The sequence below is a fragment of the Opisthorchis viverrini genome (genome assembly GCF_000715545.1).
Source record: "Opisthorchis viverrini unplaced genomic scaffold opera_v5_66, whole genome shotgun sequence".
NCBI classification, from domain to species: domain Eukaryota; kingdom Metazoa; phylum Platyhelminthes; class Trematoda; order Opisthorchiida; family Opisthorchiidae; genus Opisthorchis; species Opisthorchis viverrini.
In genome coordinates this window covers 1,755,336-1,775,928 of record NW_008751723.1, presented here as the reverse complement: position 1 = coordinate 1,775,928, position 20,593 = coordinate 1,755,336, and the positions used below count along the sequence as shown (strand labels likewise).

Below are 20,593 nucleotides of genomic sequence, written 5' to 3'. Positions count from 1 at the left end.
TTTTACGGGCTGGATTGGATAGCGATCAATGATTGCACATGCTCATCCTACTCTTTATTATTGTATTGCAAATAAGGAAATTATGAATGAGCGCTTCCGTTTCGGAAACACCAAAAAATGTCACCGAAACAGTAGTTTTCTAGTACACTGGATGTATGACGGAGATATGGTCAGCTGGATGAGGGGAGATCAAATCAAATTGTAAATGAAAAACAAAGAGGTGGGGAAGCATGATGTGATGCGTTAGAAAAGTTGAAGTTCATGCCACTCGGATACTTGTTTGTCTGGGTGTTCAAGCATGGCGGACCAGTGTAGAACTCCTCGACCTTTGGATACCAGTTCCCCACCAAGAACGATAAAACAAATTTGCTTGTCTATGGTGCGGTAGAATAATCGGAGAAACAATGGAGAATGATAGTGATGTGAGTGAGAAGGAACCAAAACGTATCATGAGAAACTTACTGGTGACGTGTTCATTACGACAGAGACCTCTTTAACCGGAAGTTGTGGTGCGAGCGTTGTGGTCAATTTTCAAGAGTCACCCCACTAGCAGCACGCGGGAACGCATGCTCCGAAATCTACGGTATCCGAAAGTACCATGATGTTCATTTTTCTATGGTGAATTCTCCTGATGTTAAATATTTTTAAACCCAAAAATAATTCTGGGATTTCCTTCGTCCTGCTTCCAAAATGAAAAGTATCTTCAAGATGCAACACTATTATAAGGGGGTTAAAAATTGACCAGTCACCACCCCGCTTGATCGTTTAAAACGGTCAGAGATTGAACGTAGTCCCCAAATCCCCATGAATCAAGTATGACAGTTAAACACCAAATTATGCGTAACAGGTGGTATACACTCATTTAAAAATCTTATACTCCCTGGAGTCATTTTAATGGGCCCCAGGCATCTACACCCAACTTGTGAGCTATAAGTAGGACCAAACCCATAATCAGTTGTCAAAGGGTTCTCAGCAATATCAGATAAATAAGTTCTTGTCTTGAAAATCATTTCAGATAAAGGTAGAGGGGTATTTGTACAGTGTACTTGATTAAGGAATATTATGAACTACAGGAGTAGCTGCCATTTAGTCGGGGGTTCAGCTAGCAACAAGTTAACTGGCGAATCAAAGTTTAAAAAGTCCTCCTAAATTCTAATTTCATCCTAGTCTACATTCAGCCCATTATAACAGAGCTGATCACTTTTCATTTAGCTAACGTAACTAATGTCTAATGAGCAGGCTGTTTCAAACAAAATCTGAATCATGCTGTCAGTCGCTTTCAACCAAGTGCTCCCTCTCTCCCAGAGGGATATATCATTTATTGCAAGTCACCCAGAAATGACCCCACTATTCATTAGACATGGCATGAAAAATCAAAGAATAAGCTTATTGCTACGGTGCTTGTGGGTAGTCAGCATATATCTGTCATCTATAAGTGGTATCCGTACTTTTTCTTTTGTTTCAAGTTGTTTGCGGTGAAATGTCGCAGAAAGTGCCATACGATAACTGGACAAAAATATCACATAAATGGTGGCTTTGTGCTACATGATACATATGATATAAATGTAAACGGCTTTGTTATCAGTTTCCAAGCACAATGCGTTAACTCAGCCTGTTGTTCATCAGGATGTCCAGCATAAGCTCTCAGGTGACAAGGCAGTCCTACAGATATGGTGAGACTTCTAATTTAAACTATATTTCTAATACCGATGTAAAAAACCCTAATGAATTGAAAACCGTTCAACAGAAAAGGCCCTAATAATTCTCGCAGTTTAGAAGAAGGGAAAATATTGGACATGAGGAATAAAATAAACAAGGCAGTTTGAAATATAAAGAAACATCTGAAGTAAAGTTGCTGAAATCTGAGCAACACCAGTCTGTCCGTATTCAAATGACTCATTCACAAACACATGGCAACAAGCCATCAGGTCAGTTAGTCATGCTACTGATGGGAAGCTCCATGAGAATAGTGCTCATTTTGAGGTGAGTTGGGTCCCCATAATCTGTTTCAACTCGATATCGTAGTATTATTTGGGGGTAGGAAATCTAAGCCAATACACATTATTGCACAATGGGCTATTTTTTGGTGTTTGAAAAACTGTTGGAATAGCACTTACCTATAAACCCATGTTGAACCAGCGTTATTCGTAAGTTAATATTTGTGGGATCCGGTATCTTTTGGAAGACAAATGATTCGTCAAAGCTATCTCGCGTTCCAAGAGCCTCTGTGCGTTTGGATTTTAGTTCCTTTCCCTGGAGCCCCTGGTAGAGCACCACTTTGGCATACACGTCTAAAATAATGGATAGAGAAACGGTGAGGAACTAAGAAGCAATAACCAACCATGGAAGAGATGACCGTTATCACTGAATGACTTTTGGTGTCTAGTACTTTTCACGACTGTTTTCGAATAAAACAAGCCGCCCAAGTCCACTGGCACTGTTCTAGTAGCGCGACTCGACGTTTGCCATTCGGTAAAGTTACCATCTTATCCCACATTCGCAGAATCTCGTTCGTAAAATTTCACAGTGCCTCCAAATTTTGTATAATAAAGTGAGCGAAGTCTTTACCGTGTTTGTAACTTTTCGTCGATGTAGATGACCTCAGCAGGGTTGGCCTCAAATCATTCGGCGCTATGGGTTCAAGTAGATAATCTAAAACATCTCTAGCACACCCACGGTTTTCTTGAATAACTACACAACCTAATCCGTACTGATACGCTACACGACCTCTTAATTTCGCTATATGTTCCCTTTTATATGAGAGGCTTCGTGGATTTCCCGGTACACAGTAAGATCGGCTCTGCAGGCTGAGGCACTTTGCCGAATGTTGAATAAAAGCTGGTTTAAACATTTTCACGTGTATTTTGTAGACGCTCATCATCTTGTACAGCTCGACTGTCGTAGAGTCTGGCTCACTTATAAACGATCTACATCAGTCTTATTTCATTTCATTTCCCTGCCTTTTTGTTGTTGCTTTTTATTCGTGATTTTGTATGATGTCCAGTCACTTTCCTCGGTGTCTTTGCCTACACATCTAATCAGCAAATTTCGTAGTAAATCAGGGAGTGAAGTCATACATATTTCTTCTCACAAGTGCGTTTAAAAATCCTGTTTATGTCGTGGAGTTATCTTTACTTACACGATCACCTTCCTGTATCATTGTTTGCATTTTATGTGTTTTGCTTTCCAGTCATTTACGATTGACCGATTTCGTTTTGAGTATATTTCACTGGTCCATCAGAGAGACGGAGGCTAGTGACTCTATTTTTTACCTACCTACCTACCCATCTATCTATCTATCTACTATCTATCTATCTATCTATCTATCTATCTATCTATCTATCTATCTATCTATCTATCTATCTATCTATCTATCTATCTATTCTATCATTTATCTATGTACATATCTGTCTGTCTTTCAATCAAAATATCTATCTATCTATCTATCTATCTATCTATCTATCTATCTATCTATCTATCTATCTATCTATCTATCTATCTATCTATCTATCTATCTATCTATCTATCTATCTATCTATCTATCTATCTATCTATCTATCTATCTATCTATCTATCTATCTATCTATCTATCTATCTATCTATCTATCTATCTATCTATCTATCTATCTATCTATCTATCTATCTATCTATCTATCTATCTATCTATTTATCTATCTATCTATCTATCTATCTATCTATATACCTATCTGTCTATCACTCTATACATCTATCTATACATCTGTCTATTTATGTGGTCGCATAGAACTATCCGTCTGCCTCTGTTCTCCTGCTAATAGCAGTCCACAAATATGAAACGACGATACTTATTATGTCACGAAATTCTAATTATTGTGCTTGGATGTCTTAATCTGCCTTAATTTGACGCCACTAATGGCAACAAAGATGCTGAGGATATTGAATTTGGTTATTTGACGCATTAGCTCTATGCGCGAGTATGTGAAAACCACCTACCAACAATAATTAATTTATAGTAACAACTTCTGACTATCTACTGAAAGCAGTACCAAGCCATATAAAACAGAAAATTTATATAATTGAGCATTAGACAATGCTATATTGACTGCATCTGATGGGAGTTCCTTAGCTTAATTGCTTAGCAGGGATCCTCGGATATTAGTGTACTTCTGCTCAATGACAATCGGACAACAGTAGCTTGACAGCTTGTCTTGACAGCTTGTCTTAGGTTTGTAAACGTCATACGCACTTGCGATGCTTGTTAATATGGGAAATAGGCTTTGGATAATGACTCAGCCTGTCCCGCAGCCTTTACCTTTTTTTCTATGTTACTTACCTTCCAACTTTTGTGTTTAATAAATAAATGAAATTTGCTGTCACCATCTCAACGCCTAGCCTATGTTTTTTAATTTGTTGGACCACAATTTAAACTTAACCATATCTTTACCAGTTCAGTACGGACCCCAAAATAGTAGGTTTTATCCATTAGGAGACTTTCAAAAATTTCCTGTCCCTGCACCAACCGTAAAGTCAAGTCATACAGCCTAAGACCTACAGCACAACCATCTTTAGCGGCAGGGCTGCACCGAATCGCCATTAGCCTACTGGCTTCCTAAACTGAAGTGCTCATTGAGTTGCGAGAGGTACAACTAGTATTTGTTTGGATAGTTATTTTTCAAGTTCAATAGACAAGCTGCAAAATGTAGTTGAAAATGAATTTGAAAGATTTTTGTTTACTGTTTAAAAGCGGTTTGTGAAGCATACTGTTTCAGCATCGCGGATTCGTCGGGTGGGAGAAGTTACCGTAACCCTGGAAACGAAAATAACCCACAGCTCTCTTTAAAAATACCAATCCATAAAAGACTCATCAGTGGCGTTGCGTTTTGTACGAATTATCCGTGGGATTAATATCCTCTGCCGTCTTAAAAGTAGTTTAGAAAAAAATCGTGCAGCTAAAACTTGCTGCTTAGCAATAAAGTTGGTAACTTGAATCTAAACGGGAATAACCTTTAATGAGACCACAATTCATGTTGTCATACAATGCGATACGATGTTGAAGGGCTGTCCAAGTGACGATGTCTCGGAAGTAGCTAAATATGATTTGGGATTCATTTAATTTCGCCGCATAGGCAGGAAGGATTTGAGGTGTGTGAATCCGATTGCTCTGTCGGTCAATAAAGTGACTTGTTTCCACACGGATACTGGAAAAAACAGACGTTATCCTTTCTGGATGTGATTCACCTCATACGATCTTGTATCAACCAGCGCAGCCAATGGTGTCTGGGCAGACTAAGGATCACGTGACTTGTGGCCATTATTCTCTTGTAAAAAACAGAGTTATCCTTTCTGGATGTGATTCACCTCATACGATCTTGTATCAACCAGCGCAGCCAATGGTGTCTGGGCAGACTAAGGATCACGTGACTTGTGGCCATTATTCTCTTGTAATCAGACTGCTAAAACCTTTCCTTTGTCATTCTTGAATGGTTAGTGGAACTTGAAGCGACAATGTTCTGTACTAATTTGGGCGTCTCTGAGCTGCACGCGGAGAGTCAGGACTGTACTCAGGTTGTTGTAGTGGCTATAGAGACATATCCTCAACGTCATAGGTGAACCATGTTATTTTCTAAGGTGCTGGCATTTGAGGGAATGTCTAGCTGGCACTTTCACTGACATGATACCCCGAAAGTCCATCATGCTCTAGATTATACCGCTACTAAGATGTATATCGCGTATGTATGTATATCTTGTCCATAAGCCACCTTACTTTTATCGATCCATATGAACAGCTATTCCAGGAAATTCTCAAATTACCAACGCGATATGCGGTTTAAGAATCCTCCCGCATCACAGCGAAACTAACTGAACTTTAAACAAAAACCTGAGGCTACCCGCCGATGTCTGGAGCAAGAATTTCAGCGATAGACGCAAGATTCATCCTTTGTCCTACGAACATATTCTTTTCAACTTTATTCTGTAACGATGTTTAAAACCGACTGCAACTTACACAAGCATACGACAGTGGAACGTGGGTTTAAATTTGGAGCTGATGTAGTTAACCTAGAGATAGCGATTGTGATTTTGAAGGTGTTATTCTGCGAGAGCTCATCCCCGGTCTAGTTGTGTGCAGGTAATAAAATGCTTCCTCATCGGGCACTGGTGAAGCCGGCAAATTTCTAGCCGTGAAGAGATTCTCCGTTTGGCAATTGTGCTTAGGATTTTGGAAATGGAAACCTTAATGGAAGCGTCAGTTGAATAGATGTAAGGGAAGTCAGGAACCGAATTTTCCATAGTCAAACTCTGCATGAACTAGGTAACGAGTAGATGAATCATGATGCGAACCTATCGAAGATCAATATTCCAGGGTTTGATTATCAGCTTGCACAGCAATTTACATAATTTACAGTACAGAACCAAAAACACTTCCGGGCTACTTTGCGATTGAAACTCGGCTAGTCACTGAGGACTGGCATCCCCCTCTTGCGTTTTAATCCATATATCCGTCTATTTTTACTGACTTTGGAAAACTAGTAATTGGTCTAGAGCTTTGAATGCTACTAAGTCGATTTCTAACCACCGAAACTTCTGATTACCTGCACTTGTTTGTTCCTACATAGAAGGAATGAGCTGTGGTTTATTATTGATTCTCAATTACAGTGTACTTTATTCACACTAAAATTTGACTATTTCACAACTGAAACTAGCCTTAGTTCTGGCTGCCGTGTTCTCCAGCGTTTTTCTAAAAGTGGCGGATGAAACTCTAATGAAGATAACAGCCCTCTGTTAGGATTGTGCGAAACCTACATGAAATGATCTACTCTTACCGACATTTTATTTGCACAAACATTTGTCCAAGACGATCGGGCTCGAATAACGCTTTCAGTGTTGTAGTGTACAGGGGTATTCGAATTTCATTCCAACTCATCGAATAATAGTCTTTGTTAGACATGGATGTTTTATTCAGGTTGTTTGGGAAAAGTTTGCATAATTGTCTCACACAGCTGGACGCTACTCTAGTTTGTCATATTTTCACTGATAAAGCACTTTCATCTAGGGTTCAGGGATTTTTGTTGCCCTCAGTTGGATGGGCATATTAAAATTCTAACTTAGCTTTTGGACATGTCAAGCAGTTACCCTGGCAAAATGAACAATAAAAAGTGATTGATTCAGATTGATCGACAAGCTCAAGGGAACTCACCAATCGGCAGTCCATTTTCTTTAAGTGGCAAGTTTCGACATTCAAACAAGCCAACAATTAAACGTTCGGTTGTAGGAAAATAGGTGAGGGCAACCAACAGTTGGGGATTGGCCGAAATCTGACGCACACATAATCAAGAATTTAATGTTGGCAACCGAAGATTTGATGAATGTGCGGAGAAAAAGCTAAAAAAGCGTTGGCATTACCTGGTGGAAAACATCTTTAGCACGCAAGCTAGCAACGAGCTTTGGTTAAATATTAATGCGATAGAAGTTAGTGGAGGGAGTATCTTCACATCAGAGTCAACTATCATGAATAATGAGGGGCAGCCAGTAACTGTCAACTGGTGAATCTGTTGCGTAGCAAATTTGAAAATAAACACGTAAAAAATGATCTTTTAGTCGAAATGCGAATAAAGATGCAACTTGTAAACTAAATAAATAACCTAAAAATGAAAATACTAAAAGAAATGATTCAGAAAATGGGGAGTCATAAGGTAATCAGTCACAGTAAAGACCTCCAAATGCAGGTTACTAACGGGAATACTAGTTACTAACCTGATTACAAAATGCAGTTTGCTCTGTTTCCTGCTTTTGGATCGTCTCATTACAATAACATGCTTTTTCTCACTTTTTTTAAGGGTTTTATCCACAACAAAGTGTAGTTAGTCACCTGAGAAAGCTTGTAAGATCTACAAAGGAGACATAACCAAGACCATGAGAGATTTTATGCCCTTAATTTCATGGTTGATCCAAGGAAATAATTAATTGTTTCGCATCCACTATTATTTTTAATTAGCTCGGCATCTGGGCCATATGCTTTTATAAGGAGGTACATTCACCCATCTCAGAGAAGGTAGGGAGACTCAAAGTACGAAATGTTCACTGCTTTGCTACAAGTGGCGGAAACAATCCATTAGTACGACAGTAGAAGATTTGTATTTCACTGCGCGGTTAAAGTCGGAGAAGCACTGACGATTCGAGAGTTTTAGATGAAATCTGTACTGATTCAACATTAGGTTGAGGTCGATGAATTGCAATCAAATGTGGCGGAGCTGAAAAAGGTTACCTACAGCCATTATAACGTCAGATATTCAAACGATCTGTTTATTTTTGGAAAACTTGATTACTGAAAAACGTTGTCATTAGAATTGGTGAAGGCTTAACCAGTAGGCATCTCGTCAATCTGGATATGCTCTTTTGTAATGTCACACGAAGTAGCGGACTATGATAACTTTCAGCCACAGTCAGCTGTTTAGAGACTGAAGAAACTTGCATCGTCCAGGCCACGTGGTCTCCTCTTTACTGGCTCATTAAAAGTCAATTTCTGCAGAATCCTCAGAAGTTTTCCTTCTTGAGGTCACTTATGCATTTGGTTAATGAGACAAAAGGTGGCTTTCATTTTGAAAGTAAAATTATCCTGCACTGAGAATCCATGGGTGCTGAAATGCGAAGTGCCGGGTTGAACTTTTAGTGCTAAAACATTTTATCCAAAAGCGGGCTGGTCACACAACGGGTAGTACACCTTTACCTTCCCATAGATTGTATCTCTCTAGTGAGTCGTAAAACACACTACAGTTTTTTTCCAAAAAAGAGTAGAGCAGCTGTACAAAGCTCTCAGATTTTTTAATCTTCGACCGCGTTTTCAGAACGGCTTCCATTTTATGAAACATCAAAACTGCCTTGTAGCCTACAAGATGTTACCGAACTGTCAGCTATCTATGTGGCAACCTGATTGTGACCTGCTGTTCGGAATGAACAACATTTAATATGGAGAAAACAACAACTGTTATTTCAATCCCTGGCACGTGGTGTTACCGGAACTTACGCCACTCTCATCATCTAGCTGAAGATCTCTAAAGGTGCGTATTTCTTGATCGTCAGATGTGTTGTTTACCAGAGTTGAAAGACCATAAGTAGCATAGCCAATCAGTTTGCAACGGCGTCTTTTGTCCAGTCCAAGGACAAGAATTCGTAGTGTTTGCTGTCCTAGGTCATGCGCAGCAACCTGTTGGGAGTATGCAGAAAACAATTATTTGTTTGAAATCAAATGACGCTGTCTATCATCATTGAAACATCCAGATTGCTAGTATCTCATCGCTTTATCTTACTTCCTGAGTGGTGTTATCTTAAGGAGCGAACAAGCTACACGGGTCGAATCATACTTATCCTAAAGACGTCCAATTTAGTGGAAAATTTCAACCATCAATGTCTCTCGATAAATAAAAATTCTACTAGATGTCGAAACTGCATGTCAGCTGGCTTCGGTATTAAATGGATCTGACTGGACCATAGCAGAGCATCTTACGCGAAAAGTTTCATCTGGTTAACACATTACTCATAAGGCTGATGAAAACTCTTGGAAAGCCCCATTAGTCGCTTTCACCATTCTTGAGGCTCATCAGTTAGATGAAGCCCAGAATTTCCTTGATCCAAAAATGCACGAAACTAGTGAAATACACACATTTGCACACTACTCTAGTTTTGATGGGGAACGCACCTGGAACCCAGCTGAATCTCTATGAAGTTTTCAAGCATATGATTGTATTTCCTTAAGTTCGTACACCTTGGTTTCAATCAAAACAGAAAGCTGACAGGACGCAACGACTTCATCTACCTGATGGGCTCGAAAAAGAGGGAAACGGGGCCATCGAACAGTCTCCTGCACATCTGTGAATAGTGTATTACGTCTATACAACGCATCACGACATCTCGAATATCTTGCAAAATGAGGTATGGGGCGGCCTTTTGCAACACATTCACTTGCTGACCAATTTTATAGGCGAGAGGTTCACCTGGGTCCCAGGTGAGTCCAAATTGGTATACACATGGGTGTATTTCACGTGACCAGTTTTTGTCACCTCTTTTTCTCTTCCAAAGGGTATTCAAACTGGCGGTTGAAGGAAATCACTGCCAATCGGGTCTTTGCGTAGTTTAATAAATACACACACAGCCTTAGCTAACATTACTGTTGTATACCCATTCTATTGCTTTATCTGTTGCCGCACTCAGAAATATGGTGTATCACGTTTAACTCAAGCTTTAAGCGGCCGTGAAGCGGACGCTTACTGATGAGGAGACCTAACCCTCAGAGCCATATTCCGGCTCTGTGATCAATTCCTATTAGTGGAGGGGCTATCGTTCTAGTCCCCTACAGTTGTTTCTATGTCAAACGACTGATTTTCCTAAAATCCCATCCGTTTTCTCAACCACTTGTGATACGCTCAGGGGGTCGTACAGCGTACAAGTTCTAGTTTTTGAGATTCAGTGTTGGTGATTTGTTGAAATACTGATAACTCGGGTGAGTTTACTGGTTGTTTATCAGGTGGCTGTTGATCTGTTCGCCGAGTTTGGCAACTGGCATGCAGACGATTCGTCACCATACGAGGAGACATCATCAGTGCACAGTGGTGATGTCTCCTCGTATGATGACGAAACGTCTGCAAGCCAATTGCTAAGCTCGGCGAACAGATCAACAGCCACCTGATCAACAACCAGGAGATTCTATGTATTTTGTGCATGTAGTGGTAATTTATTGCGGTCCAAAATTCACTCCTCCCCGATATGATTTTGAAAGTCTTATGAACCGTAAAGTACAGCATAAACTAGGACTACACGCTTGTGTTTACCTAATGGCCAGGGTCATATGAGGAGTAGGAACCAACCTAAGGGTGGGAACCAAAAACCAGTCGACGATCGTGTTTGAGGAACTCGAAAACTAGCACTGATAACAACCAAATTGATACTTCGCTACATCCAGTATTGTAACTGTGTATTCGCTCAAACTAATAGTGAAATGTTTGCGGAGCTGTGACCATATAATGCGTGCTGCTGGGGCTTGACCCTGATAACTCCCGCCGAATTTGTGTAGGCAGTGAGGTTAACAGAATTCCGATTCAACAGTCTAAAGTCCATCAGAAACCTCTGAAGAGTGCTTAAAGATGGATGTACGAATCTGGATCATTTTTTTGGCAGTTTACGTTTTGTGGCCATTGCCAAGATCTGATTTTAACTGCGGCCCGACTACATATACTATTAGGAATAATCGTGGCATTGAGTTGCCCACTCTTTCAGATCTGCCTACTTCATGACACTGAAAGGGCAAATCGGTTGAAGCTAGTGATTTTGGGACGGAGCTACTTACGGAAGTTGTCCTGAGGATAATATAAAGCCGAAAAGCTCATAATCGTGTTACGCTAACAAGATAGCAATCTTCCAGATCTTCCCACTTACTGGAAGTCAGGATAAGGCAGCTCATTTTTCTATAGATGAGTTACAAAAGTCAAGAAGCAACGTCAACTTTACCCAATAAAACCCGTTCCGTGAACCGCGGCGAAATCATAATTTCCATTTTTGGAAGGTTATATGGCAAGTGGCTACGAGTTTTCAAAAGTGTTTTGGAGTTTTTGGGTAACGCGAGCTGATTCACGAATGGCTCAACAATGGCTTATGCCAGTCGGCTACCCGACTGCTTATTGGTTTTAACCACAAACCAGTCCTGCTGATTTCTGATGGCTGGTTGCCAAATTCGACAAGTAAATATTGCCTTAGTGGCATATAAATGCATTTATTTTCATCTGTTTCTACTTACACTTCAATGGCTGCTTTAAATGTGACATCATATACGGCCAACCGAATTCAGCTCTGCCCATTCTGCAAGGATATTCGTGGGAATCATATCACCCAGAGCAACCTTATCTGATAAGATAGTTCCAGTGTTTTGCTTTGAGGATAAATTGTACCTAAATGTCTCGAATGACGACCCGGTACTTTTCCTGTTTTATCGGTGGTTCGACTCGCCCGTTAGGACTTTCGGGAATAAGTGCACCCTGGAAGAGTGAGGTTTTTTCAGACGGGAGTGACGTAAGTGCAAATAGTATAATTCCAGCAACTTCCAACAATCAAAATCTATCATGCCCGTTTCACACCTCAATGACATTATCTAACGGAGAACTGGGGGGTTATTTATCTCGTTCACTATGAGATTATGTACTCAGGGACTTTGAAACACGTGAAAATATTTGAAAGTCTATTACTTTCTGCCCTGTCAACCAAGCGAAGCTAGATGAATGTCGAACAACAAAATTTCAGAATCTTTTTGTTTTAAAAACGCTTCCATGTGGGATAAGCAACAATTCCAATTTTATGGCCAACTCGCGTGGGCGGGAAAAAATGTTCAACAAACATTTGTCTCAGCATTCACTGGGATGACAAAAGGCGACTCAGTCTTTCGAGCTCCATGTAACATGTATACGAATTAAAAGTTTTCTGGTTTCTAACATGCCTTTTGCTTTACCTTCGTTTTCAGTAGGAAACAACTCAAATTCTCTTACATTGGAAATCCATGAATACGTTCCAAGGATGAGGCCAGAGTGATTCATCATTTTGAAAGAATCTTCAGTTTGAGTGTCGCCCCTATTCTTAGTTACTCATAAAGTTCACGAAATAGTTTTCGAAATGTTTAAGGTAAACGCGTTGTAGGAGCGTTCAGCGGAGTAGAAAATACAAACGTTATGCTAGCGGTAGTCAGGGCTACGCGGCATCTATTTTCCACATTCCTGTAAAAAAACCACAAATGCTGACACCGAAAGGGTGGCTAAATGCAGGTGAACGGTATCAATTCACTTGCACCTCACGATACTCTCTCCCGAGTATAAGTTGGAGGCTATTTATGACGGTTTCCTGTTCGCATGCGAATACACCGTGGTTAAAACTGAACTGAACTGAATGTCCGTCTACACTTCAATTCTCCCCGCACACTCGAAAATGATTTGATTTGGTTTCAAAGGAGGAAAATTGCTTCTGGTAATACGGGATTGACGAAATTTTTACCTCCACAACGGAGATCAAGTCCTGGTTATTTGACCTACTAGATATGAGGTCACCATGCAAACACGGGTTTGAGTGGTCCTCTTTGTTCTGGATAATACATGAACCAGCAGTTTGCAGTGTAATTTTTAGGAAAACATCTTTGCCATCAGTTTGAGGTGAATGATTTCAGTATTCATTCATATCGCAGATGCTTGTATCCGCTTCTTGGTGCTTACGATACATTTGAAGCTGCATTTAAAATGTTGTGCCTTTGTCAAAATTTATCTACATGTGGGTGATTGCTGAGTTAATATGGCCTACTAAGAATAATGATTTGTTAGTGTTTTGGGATAAATCCGTCACCGAAATATCTTAGGTATTAGCCGTTAAAATACTGAGGCTTTTCTGGAAACCACCCTGAATCAACATATTGAGCCTGACTAGTGATCACTTGCTTTGAGCAAAGTCGCATTAATCCTGATAATTCTTGTTCAGTCGGCTTCATTGGAGTTCCGACAAAGTGCTTGCCTACTCAAACACAGAAGACTGTATAGTGTTACACAGCAGACGATTCGAACAAATAATTTTCCTTTTTATTCATTCACTGATTCGCGTTGTCTTTTGTCCTGGTACCCTTCAAACGATTCTCACGCTTGCAAGCAGTGGCATCTCGTTTATTTCCCCCCTTGGACTGTCACCAAAATTTCATACGGCAGCAAAAATTTGTGGCTAAGCCTTGGATTAGAAAAACTAAGTTTGGTGGGTGAGTGTGACAGTTGCCGTAAGAATAAAAATCCCCAGGTGGTAAAATGTGTCCGTTTGATCCGATATTTACGCTGAATGAATTATGCTTAGCCGATTTATTCGACTCAGGAAAAGATTAATATCATCTGTACTGATAGCCTTGTCGTGCCGAGGATTTACCGTTCGCGGCAATGGACCACCACGCAAAAACTCAGTAAACTTCTTGAAGCTGGACAGGTCCTAAAAATCGTGCTAACTACTTTTATTCCATTCGAATGAGAAAATAAGAGTTCGGTTTTTCGGTGTCAGACGAGCCATTATCGGTAGCATTCACTTCGAATGTGACTGTTTTTGACGGGTAGAATGAAGATAAGTGGTTATTTAATCATAAATGCTTCCAAGTGTTGGAATGCCTCTACTGCCTTACGAGGTTTCCCAAAGACAAGACCGCTGAGTGCAGGCTGTCAGACTAGGAACAGACTTGACTTCCGCCCTAAACATCTTCAAAAGAAAACTATGAGTGTCTGGTTAGTCGCGTTAACTGAGGGCGTTTTCGGAGATTTATGCCATGTTTTTAATCGTGGCCGAGGCATTTGCATGAATACTTACCTTTTGACAGACAAACCATAACTCTTCAGCAAAATTAAAAATTTATGCCGTTTTGTTGGAACAAAATTACGTCTCACTCTTCGATTTAATATTCTACTGCGTCAAAATACGGGATGAACCTAGACGTAGTCTGAAGTTTCAAGGACCTCCTTGACATTCAACTTTTTAGTGTTTTTACCGCCGTAAATAACGTTGCTCAGGAAATAGTAAATCTTTGCTTAGAGTGTATAAAATTCGATCGCTGTTTTTTTTAGTTTTGACCAAATAAACGACAAAAATTGAGCATTTCCGTTTTTGGTAATCAGCGTGAGGTTTGGCCAATTTTCTGTGAGGTTCCCGATTTCCGTGATTAATTTGCCATTGGTCTGCGTTTGGCAAACTATCTTGGCCACCATGATAACGAACAACAGGGATTAGCTTTAAAATTGAGCATTTCCGTTTTTGGTAATCAGCGTGAGGTTTGGCCAATTTTCTGTGAGGTTCCCGATTTCCGTGATTAATTTGCCATTGGTCTGCGTTTGGCAAACTATCTTGGCCACCATGATAACGAACAACAGGGATTAGCTTTGCGTAGAGGAGATAAAATAATGTGGAATCTTTTGGAGAGTTAACCCGAACGATCCAATGTGATATGTGGATCAAGATGTGTGTCTATTGCAATCTCCGTTTGGAAATAACTGACAATATTGAGTTTTGTTTGAGAACCATAGTCACGCAGATTTTGCCTCGGAATTTTTTTCATTTTTTTGTCGTTTGATTATTGGTGCCTGGGCTGGAAGAATAGCTTTCATTAATAAACGTGTGTCTCAATGAACATATATGAATATTAGCCACTATTGAGGAAAGTTGTCTTTATGGTCAGAGCTAATCATCCATGCAAGTGCATATTTATTCCATGCGACATGTGTGTTGATCATGAAAATATCTGAGATTTAACTAGTCGGTTGATTTGTGGGCCTCCTTTCTTTCGGTAAAAGCTTAACCTCTCTTCAACTCCCTGTTTTCTGTGTCTGTTTTATCTATTTAATATTCACCCACAATTCCTCATGAACTTTTGACCCTTGGCATGTAGAATCAATTCTGACGAATTCCCGCGCGTCTTTCGACCATTTGCGTTACCACGTGCTGTGCACGCACTTTTGTCGGTATTTCAGGTCGGTTTGCCGTTATTACCGGGCTTTCTTTGTACTCGATAAAATTTATGCAACAGTTAGACAAAACTCTAAATAATTTGAGGTTTGCGTCCTTTTTATACACACATATTGCACATATAAAGCCGCATTTAGTTGATAGGTCTAAAGACCTCGTAATTACTGGCTTGTAACTTTGAGCTTACGGGAATACGTTACTTATTCTACAATTCGATTACTTGCTTAACATTCAGCAACCGACTAATACTTATCTCTTTAAGTCTGGTTACACTTTTATGTCATCTGTCGGAAGTACTGCACAGGTAAGCTTGCATAATGCGGACTGCTTGATATCCTCGAATAAATGGTAGAAAACCCCTATTTGGTTAGACCCTGTTTTTTCGTATTAAATGTCCAACATGGTAGAAGAGAATTGAGAACACTCTTGTAGGAGAGATTCTTTCAAAATATTACTTTTCATTTACCAGCTGTGCTCTTTCTGAAGAAGAGAATTTAGATATTACGCCATAACAAAAGTAGATAAACTCGTTAACAGGGTACAACCGTGTTTACGCGAGTCAAAACTGTTTTCATTTTACTATTATTGGGTAAATTTTTGCTTTCTGGCAAACTATGTGAAATGGTAGTTTCATCTAAGACAAGGCTGCAAGTTATGCTTTTCTCCGCAAGCAAAGCCCATTGGACTTAATACGGACTAAATGCTTTCAGAATACTGCGCTCAGCTGCTCTTTTGAGTTTGGAATTTGGAAAATTACCGACTTGTACAATCCTTGCTGCTATCATTAACCCAATGATGACGATTAAGGTCCCTGAAGCACTCAATCATATAAACCTTTTGTTGCTTACAGAGTCTGATGTTGAAATACTATCGACATAACACTAACAACAATTCCTCGGGATAAAATGATTAAGAATCAATTAGCTGGTCAAATTTCGGAAATTCAGGTATATCTTCAATGAGTTTTAGCATGTTTAATTTCAACTGGGTAAGCTCAGGTTTTAGTTGGTATCCTCACGTGTCTAGATTGAGATTATCCAAGAAGTGTGCTTTTAGTGTTGTTAGCAGTCCTATTTTTATGCTTCGTCACAAATGAACATAAATAGGAAATCTGTTGATACTCATCCAAGATCAATCTAGCGTGCCTCGCGCAATTTGTGTATCACGATTGCACATGCTGATGCTCTAGTGCAATAAAATAGAATAACTTTACTTTAGATCGCTTTGCATTGCTTTATGCTGTTATTTGTTTACGCTGTGGCATCTCCCATTAAGTAGTAAGCTGTATATTCCTGGGGGGAAGTTGCCAGTCAAGCCAACTTCAGTTCTGTGTTTTTTTGCGGTGACAAAACACTATCTTTTGTGACGACAACTGTTTACGTCCACATTCGGCGTGTAAGTCTTGGTAGGTGCTGAAGGTCAGGTATTTGTTTTTCAAAATCCACCGTTTGTTTAGCCATAGACTATACAAATGTATGACAAGTGTAGTTATGTATGATTGTATAAATTTCCATTCTAAGCACTTTGTCTGGCATTATTACTGTATTATTGCCGCAGCCGACTAAGTGGTCTTTGAAAGTCGAACCCTCAGGAAACTTTGTAAGAATTGTAACAACTGATACGTTAAACTTCCACCAAAGCCTGCCATTTTTTGTTTTGTCTTGCCTGATGATGTGAGGTCTACCCGATCTGGAATGCATTCATGCAGCATGCCCTAATTTTGGTAACAAAACGGCACGCCCATATGAATTGATTGATTTCTTTCTTGCCCAGTAAAAAATGTATTGAGCAATCATTCAGGCAGTTTCGAAGTTGATTGAAGCGGGGAAAGTAAGAAATGACTAAGCTTTGTAATTATTCACATAGAATATCTGGGTTCAGAATTCAAGCCTAGGTAAAATCAATCAGCGGAATTCCTGTACATCATTCACAGCTTTGGGTGTGTCTCAGGTATTTGATTTTCTGCGATTTTCGGGCTGTTAAGTCACCTTGGAATCAAAACCTGAAGAGGTGTTTGCACATGACTTTTTGTAATCTATGTTGAAAATGCTAAACATTCCGAAAAGGAATGAAACCAGATTTTGAGAACTTGCTATAGTTTGGGACTCACCTTGCTGAGTTGTATTCGATAAAATACTGACATTACTTCGTAGCATACACATAACCTCTGACTTCAGTCTGGTTACATTTTATAATTTGCATTCAATCTCGGATTCAGATTTATCGGACGAATAGGTAGACTTAGAATTGACAGCCTTCTCATGTTTGGGTAACTTCGCGGTGTTGCTGAGAGGGGTCAGTGAAAACTAAAGATGGTGTGGTATTTAGGGTTGCCTGTTCCGGTGATTCCACTCTGCAAGTGTGTTCAAAAATCAGCGTACGATCGAACTGACGATTTTTCCTTAAGGATTTGAAAAAGCAAAACTGGCATTTGAAACAGAACCTTTCGAACGAAAAACAATCAATTACTGACCATTTTTTCCCGTGATAACCTTACCCATAGTGTACCAAGTGATGATGACAAGTGTGTTATGCAGATGAACTATCTCCGTACAATAATGTAATGCACACGGAAACCAGGCAACACCCGGTAGCAATTCAACTGTTAGCGAAGTATGAGCCTGCACTACTTGACACAACGCATGCTTCACATTTAATCAAATGTGCGATGATGACAAGAAAGTACAGTCGCTTGTCTTCGAGTATTTCACAAGCATATTTGAGGATATCTTGATATAATAATGAACGACACGAAATCCATTCATGCAGACATAGAACTGACGCTGGAAGCGAAGGTTGAACCCATAACAGTTCGTTTGTAAAACGAGTCTCTGCCAGAGCATGTACAAAGGGACCCCACGTTACCTCAGGACAGGGGTCAAGCCCGTGTGTTTATACGCGTGCTGTCGGCTTGAGTTGACTCTCGACAGCTATGATTTGCATAAGCCTACAATTACTAACGCATTTGTACGCTCCACCTTCCTGCAACGCACTTGTGAAGTCACACCGGTTGGCGACCAAATAGGTGCCCAGGTCAGCGACTGATCTACCTACCATCCAAGACACTTGTGTTGTGTATATTCTGTTCAGTGTGAAAAAGTTCCTGCACGGCACGGGCCTGCGCATATCATCTCACATCTTATATGTACACAATTTCTGAAGGCTTATGGGTATGAAAATGGCAGGATCACTAGGCAAAATCATTCCCCGGGTTGGCCTGTGTACGCACATTGGACGACGAATTTGCTTCGATACGTAAGCATGCTCAATACAGCTCGGATTTGCGATTCCTCGAAATTTAATTAATTTGAAATGTGTTTGATTCTGTCCACTGACATTTCACAGTGAAGGCATGGGGGTTTACGTACTTGGTAACAAACAAACGTATCACCGGCAATCATTAATTGACATACATCTCAGCGCATAGTCCAATATTTTACCTATGCCCTTAACCTAGACTCAGAAGCGCAAGCAGTCCGGGAGCAGTTGGTCACTTGAGATTTACTTGCACAACATGATGGAATTTCTGTGCAAATAAACCGACGTGAACGCACACACTGATCAAGGGTGGCTTTTTGTTGGACAATTAGGATGGGAAGAATAAATGTGGCTTTCATTGTCGATAGATTTCAACTGGTTGTTGACTCCGGTCGAATCAACGGTTTTTATTGAGCAGAATTAACTTAAATCAAAATGAGAATTAGTTTGTTCCTCGAAATATGTACAAACCATTTGTCTTCACTTTATGTGGAATTAAAAGTTTTCTGTGGAGTCCCACTGGTGTGATTTTACCCTAGAAAATGTGAATCACGCTAAAATTCGCCGCCGACATATTTCAGGTTGAAAAAAATTTCCGTGGCGAGTTCTTAAAAGTCAACTGTAGTCGAAATCAGGTCCCATCTGTACTTGCCAACTAATGGACTGTCTAATCTGCTTGTGAATACCACACTAGTGCCTTAGGCTGTATTGTCAAACTTTTGGGTAGAAATAGGTATTGAAATGAAGGCAGCACTATCAGGAGCATCTAAGGGATATTCGTTCATAAAAAACCCAGGAGCAGCGGTTTTAGCCTTCCAAGCTTCAGAAACCAAGCTACCTAAATAGGAAATCTGGTGGAATATAAACGTGAGTTTCTTTGAACCCAGATGTGAGCCACTACAAATGCGGCTGACCTCTAATTTGTACATTAAGCTTGTCGTTTTCAGTGCTGTCAAATGTGTATAAACTAATAGTGATGACGATATATTGCCTGTTCGCGTAGTTCCATTTTCATTTCGGTGGGTCGAGAAGCAGAATAATCTGTTACTTGTTATCGAATAATTGAGACCCATACATGACAGTAAAAGAAACGATAAATGACCCACAGATAACTACTAAAGACGGACTTGTCACCCAAAATTTTAGGAAGCTGCTACGAGTTCCTGAGCAAGTTACTTGTCACACAAATTGTTCCAGGGAATTCAGAGACTGGATCAAAATGCCTCACTTCTAAAGGTCATATGCGGCGTAATATAAAAATGGTGTACCTGATATCCGGTACCTGATATTCCATTGCTGCTATCTGGAAGCCATGTAAGCCAAATCGCACAGTTTCATCTGTGCCTGTTTGCAACCTTTTTTATACAGATTTGCAAAAGGAGACACAGTTTATTACCTATTCTGTTTTCATCATGACAGCTTTGTACTAGATTAATAATCTGTCTGATCACTTTGTGAAAGCAAACCTTTTTGTTTGTTTTTCACCTGAGGTAAACGTGCAAAACTATTCTGGACCAGACTGACGGTTACACGCGTTGACAGAAAGCTCATCGTTCCACACCACTTTGTTGGCAGTTTTCTGGCTTCACTTCCTGTTTCCTGTTCTGACCCAACGCTAAACTTTTTGTACTGAATTTTTCCGACGATTCCTTTTGCAATTCTAAACTAGTACGATTTTAATCATTCGATAGAGAGGCTCTGTTGGGCGTGTATGAAAGCCTTTTTAAAAAGGTCTCAGTCAATTAATGCCGCCAATTTTGTTTTTTATAAAAGCGACCAGGAACTGTGATACGCATTGCAGCTTGAGACCTTGTTAAGTTCAGATAAACCAAGGGCATTTGACCACTCA

The 20,593-nt window shown here is 40.0% G+C and overlaps 1 protein-coding gene across 1 annotated transcript in view; it reads right to left on the bottom strand.

Moving 5' to 3' along the window:
• Positions 1-92: 92 nt before the first annotated feature.
• T265_04210 (hypothetical protein) overlaps positions 93-20,593 on the bottom strand; it is a gene marked incomplete at both ends in the record, with an annotated part of 53,635 nt that continues 33,134 nt past the window's right edge. The window contains 4 exons of the mRNA XM_009168892.1: positions 93-374; positions 2,118-2,291; positions 7,175-7,292; positions 9,002-9,181. Coding sequence (XP_009167156.1) covers positions 244-374; positions 2,118-2,291; positions 7,175-7,292; positions 9,002-9,181 — 603 coding nt within the window. The remainder of the gene's footprint in view (positions 375-2,117; positions 2,292-7,174; positions 7,293-9,001; positions 9,182-20,593) is intronic.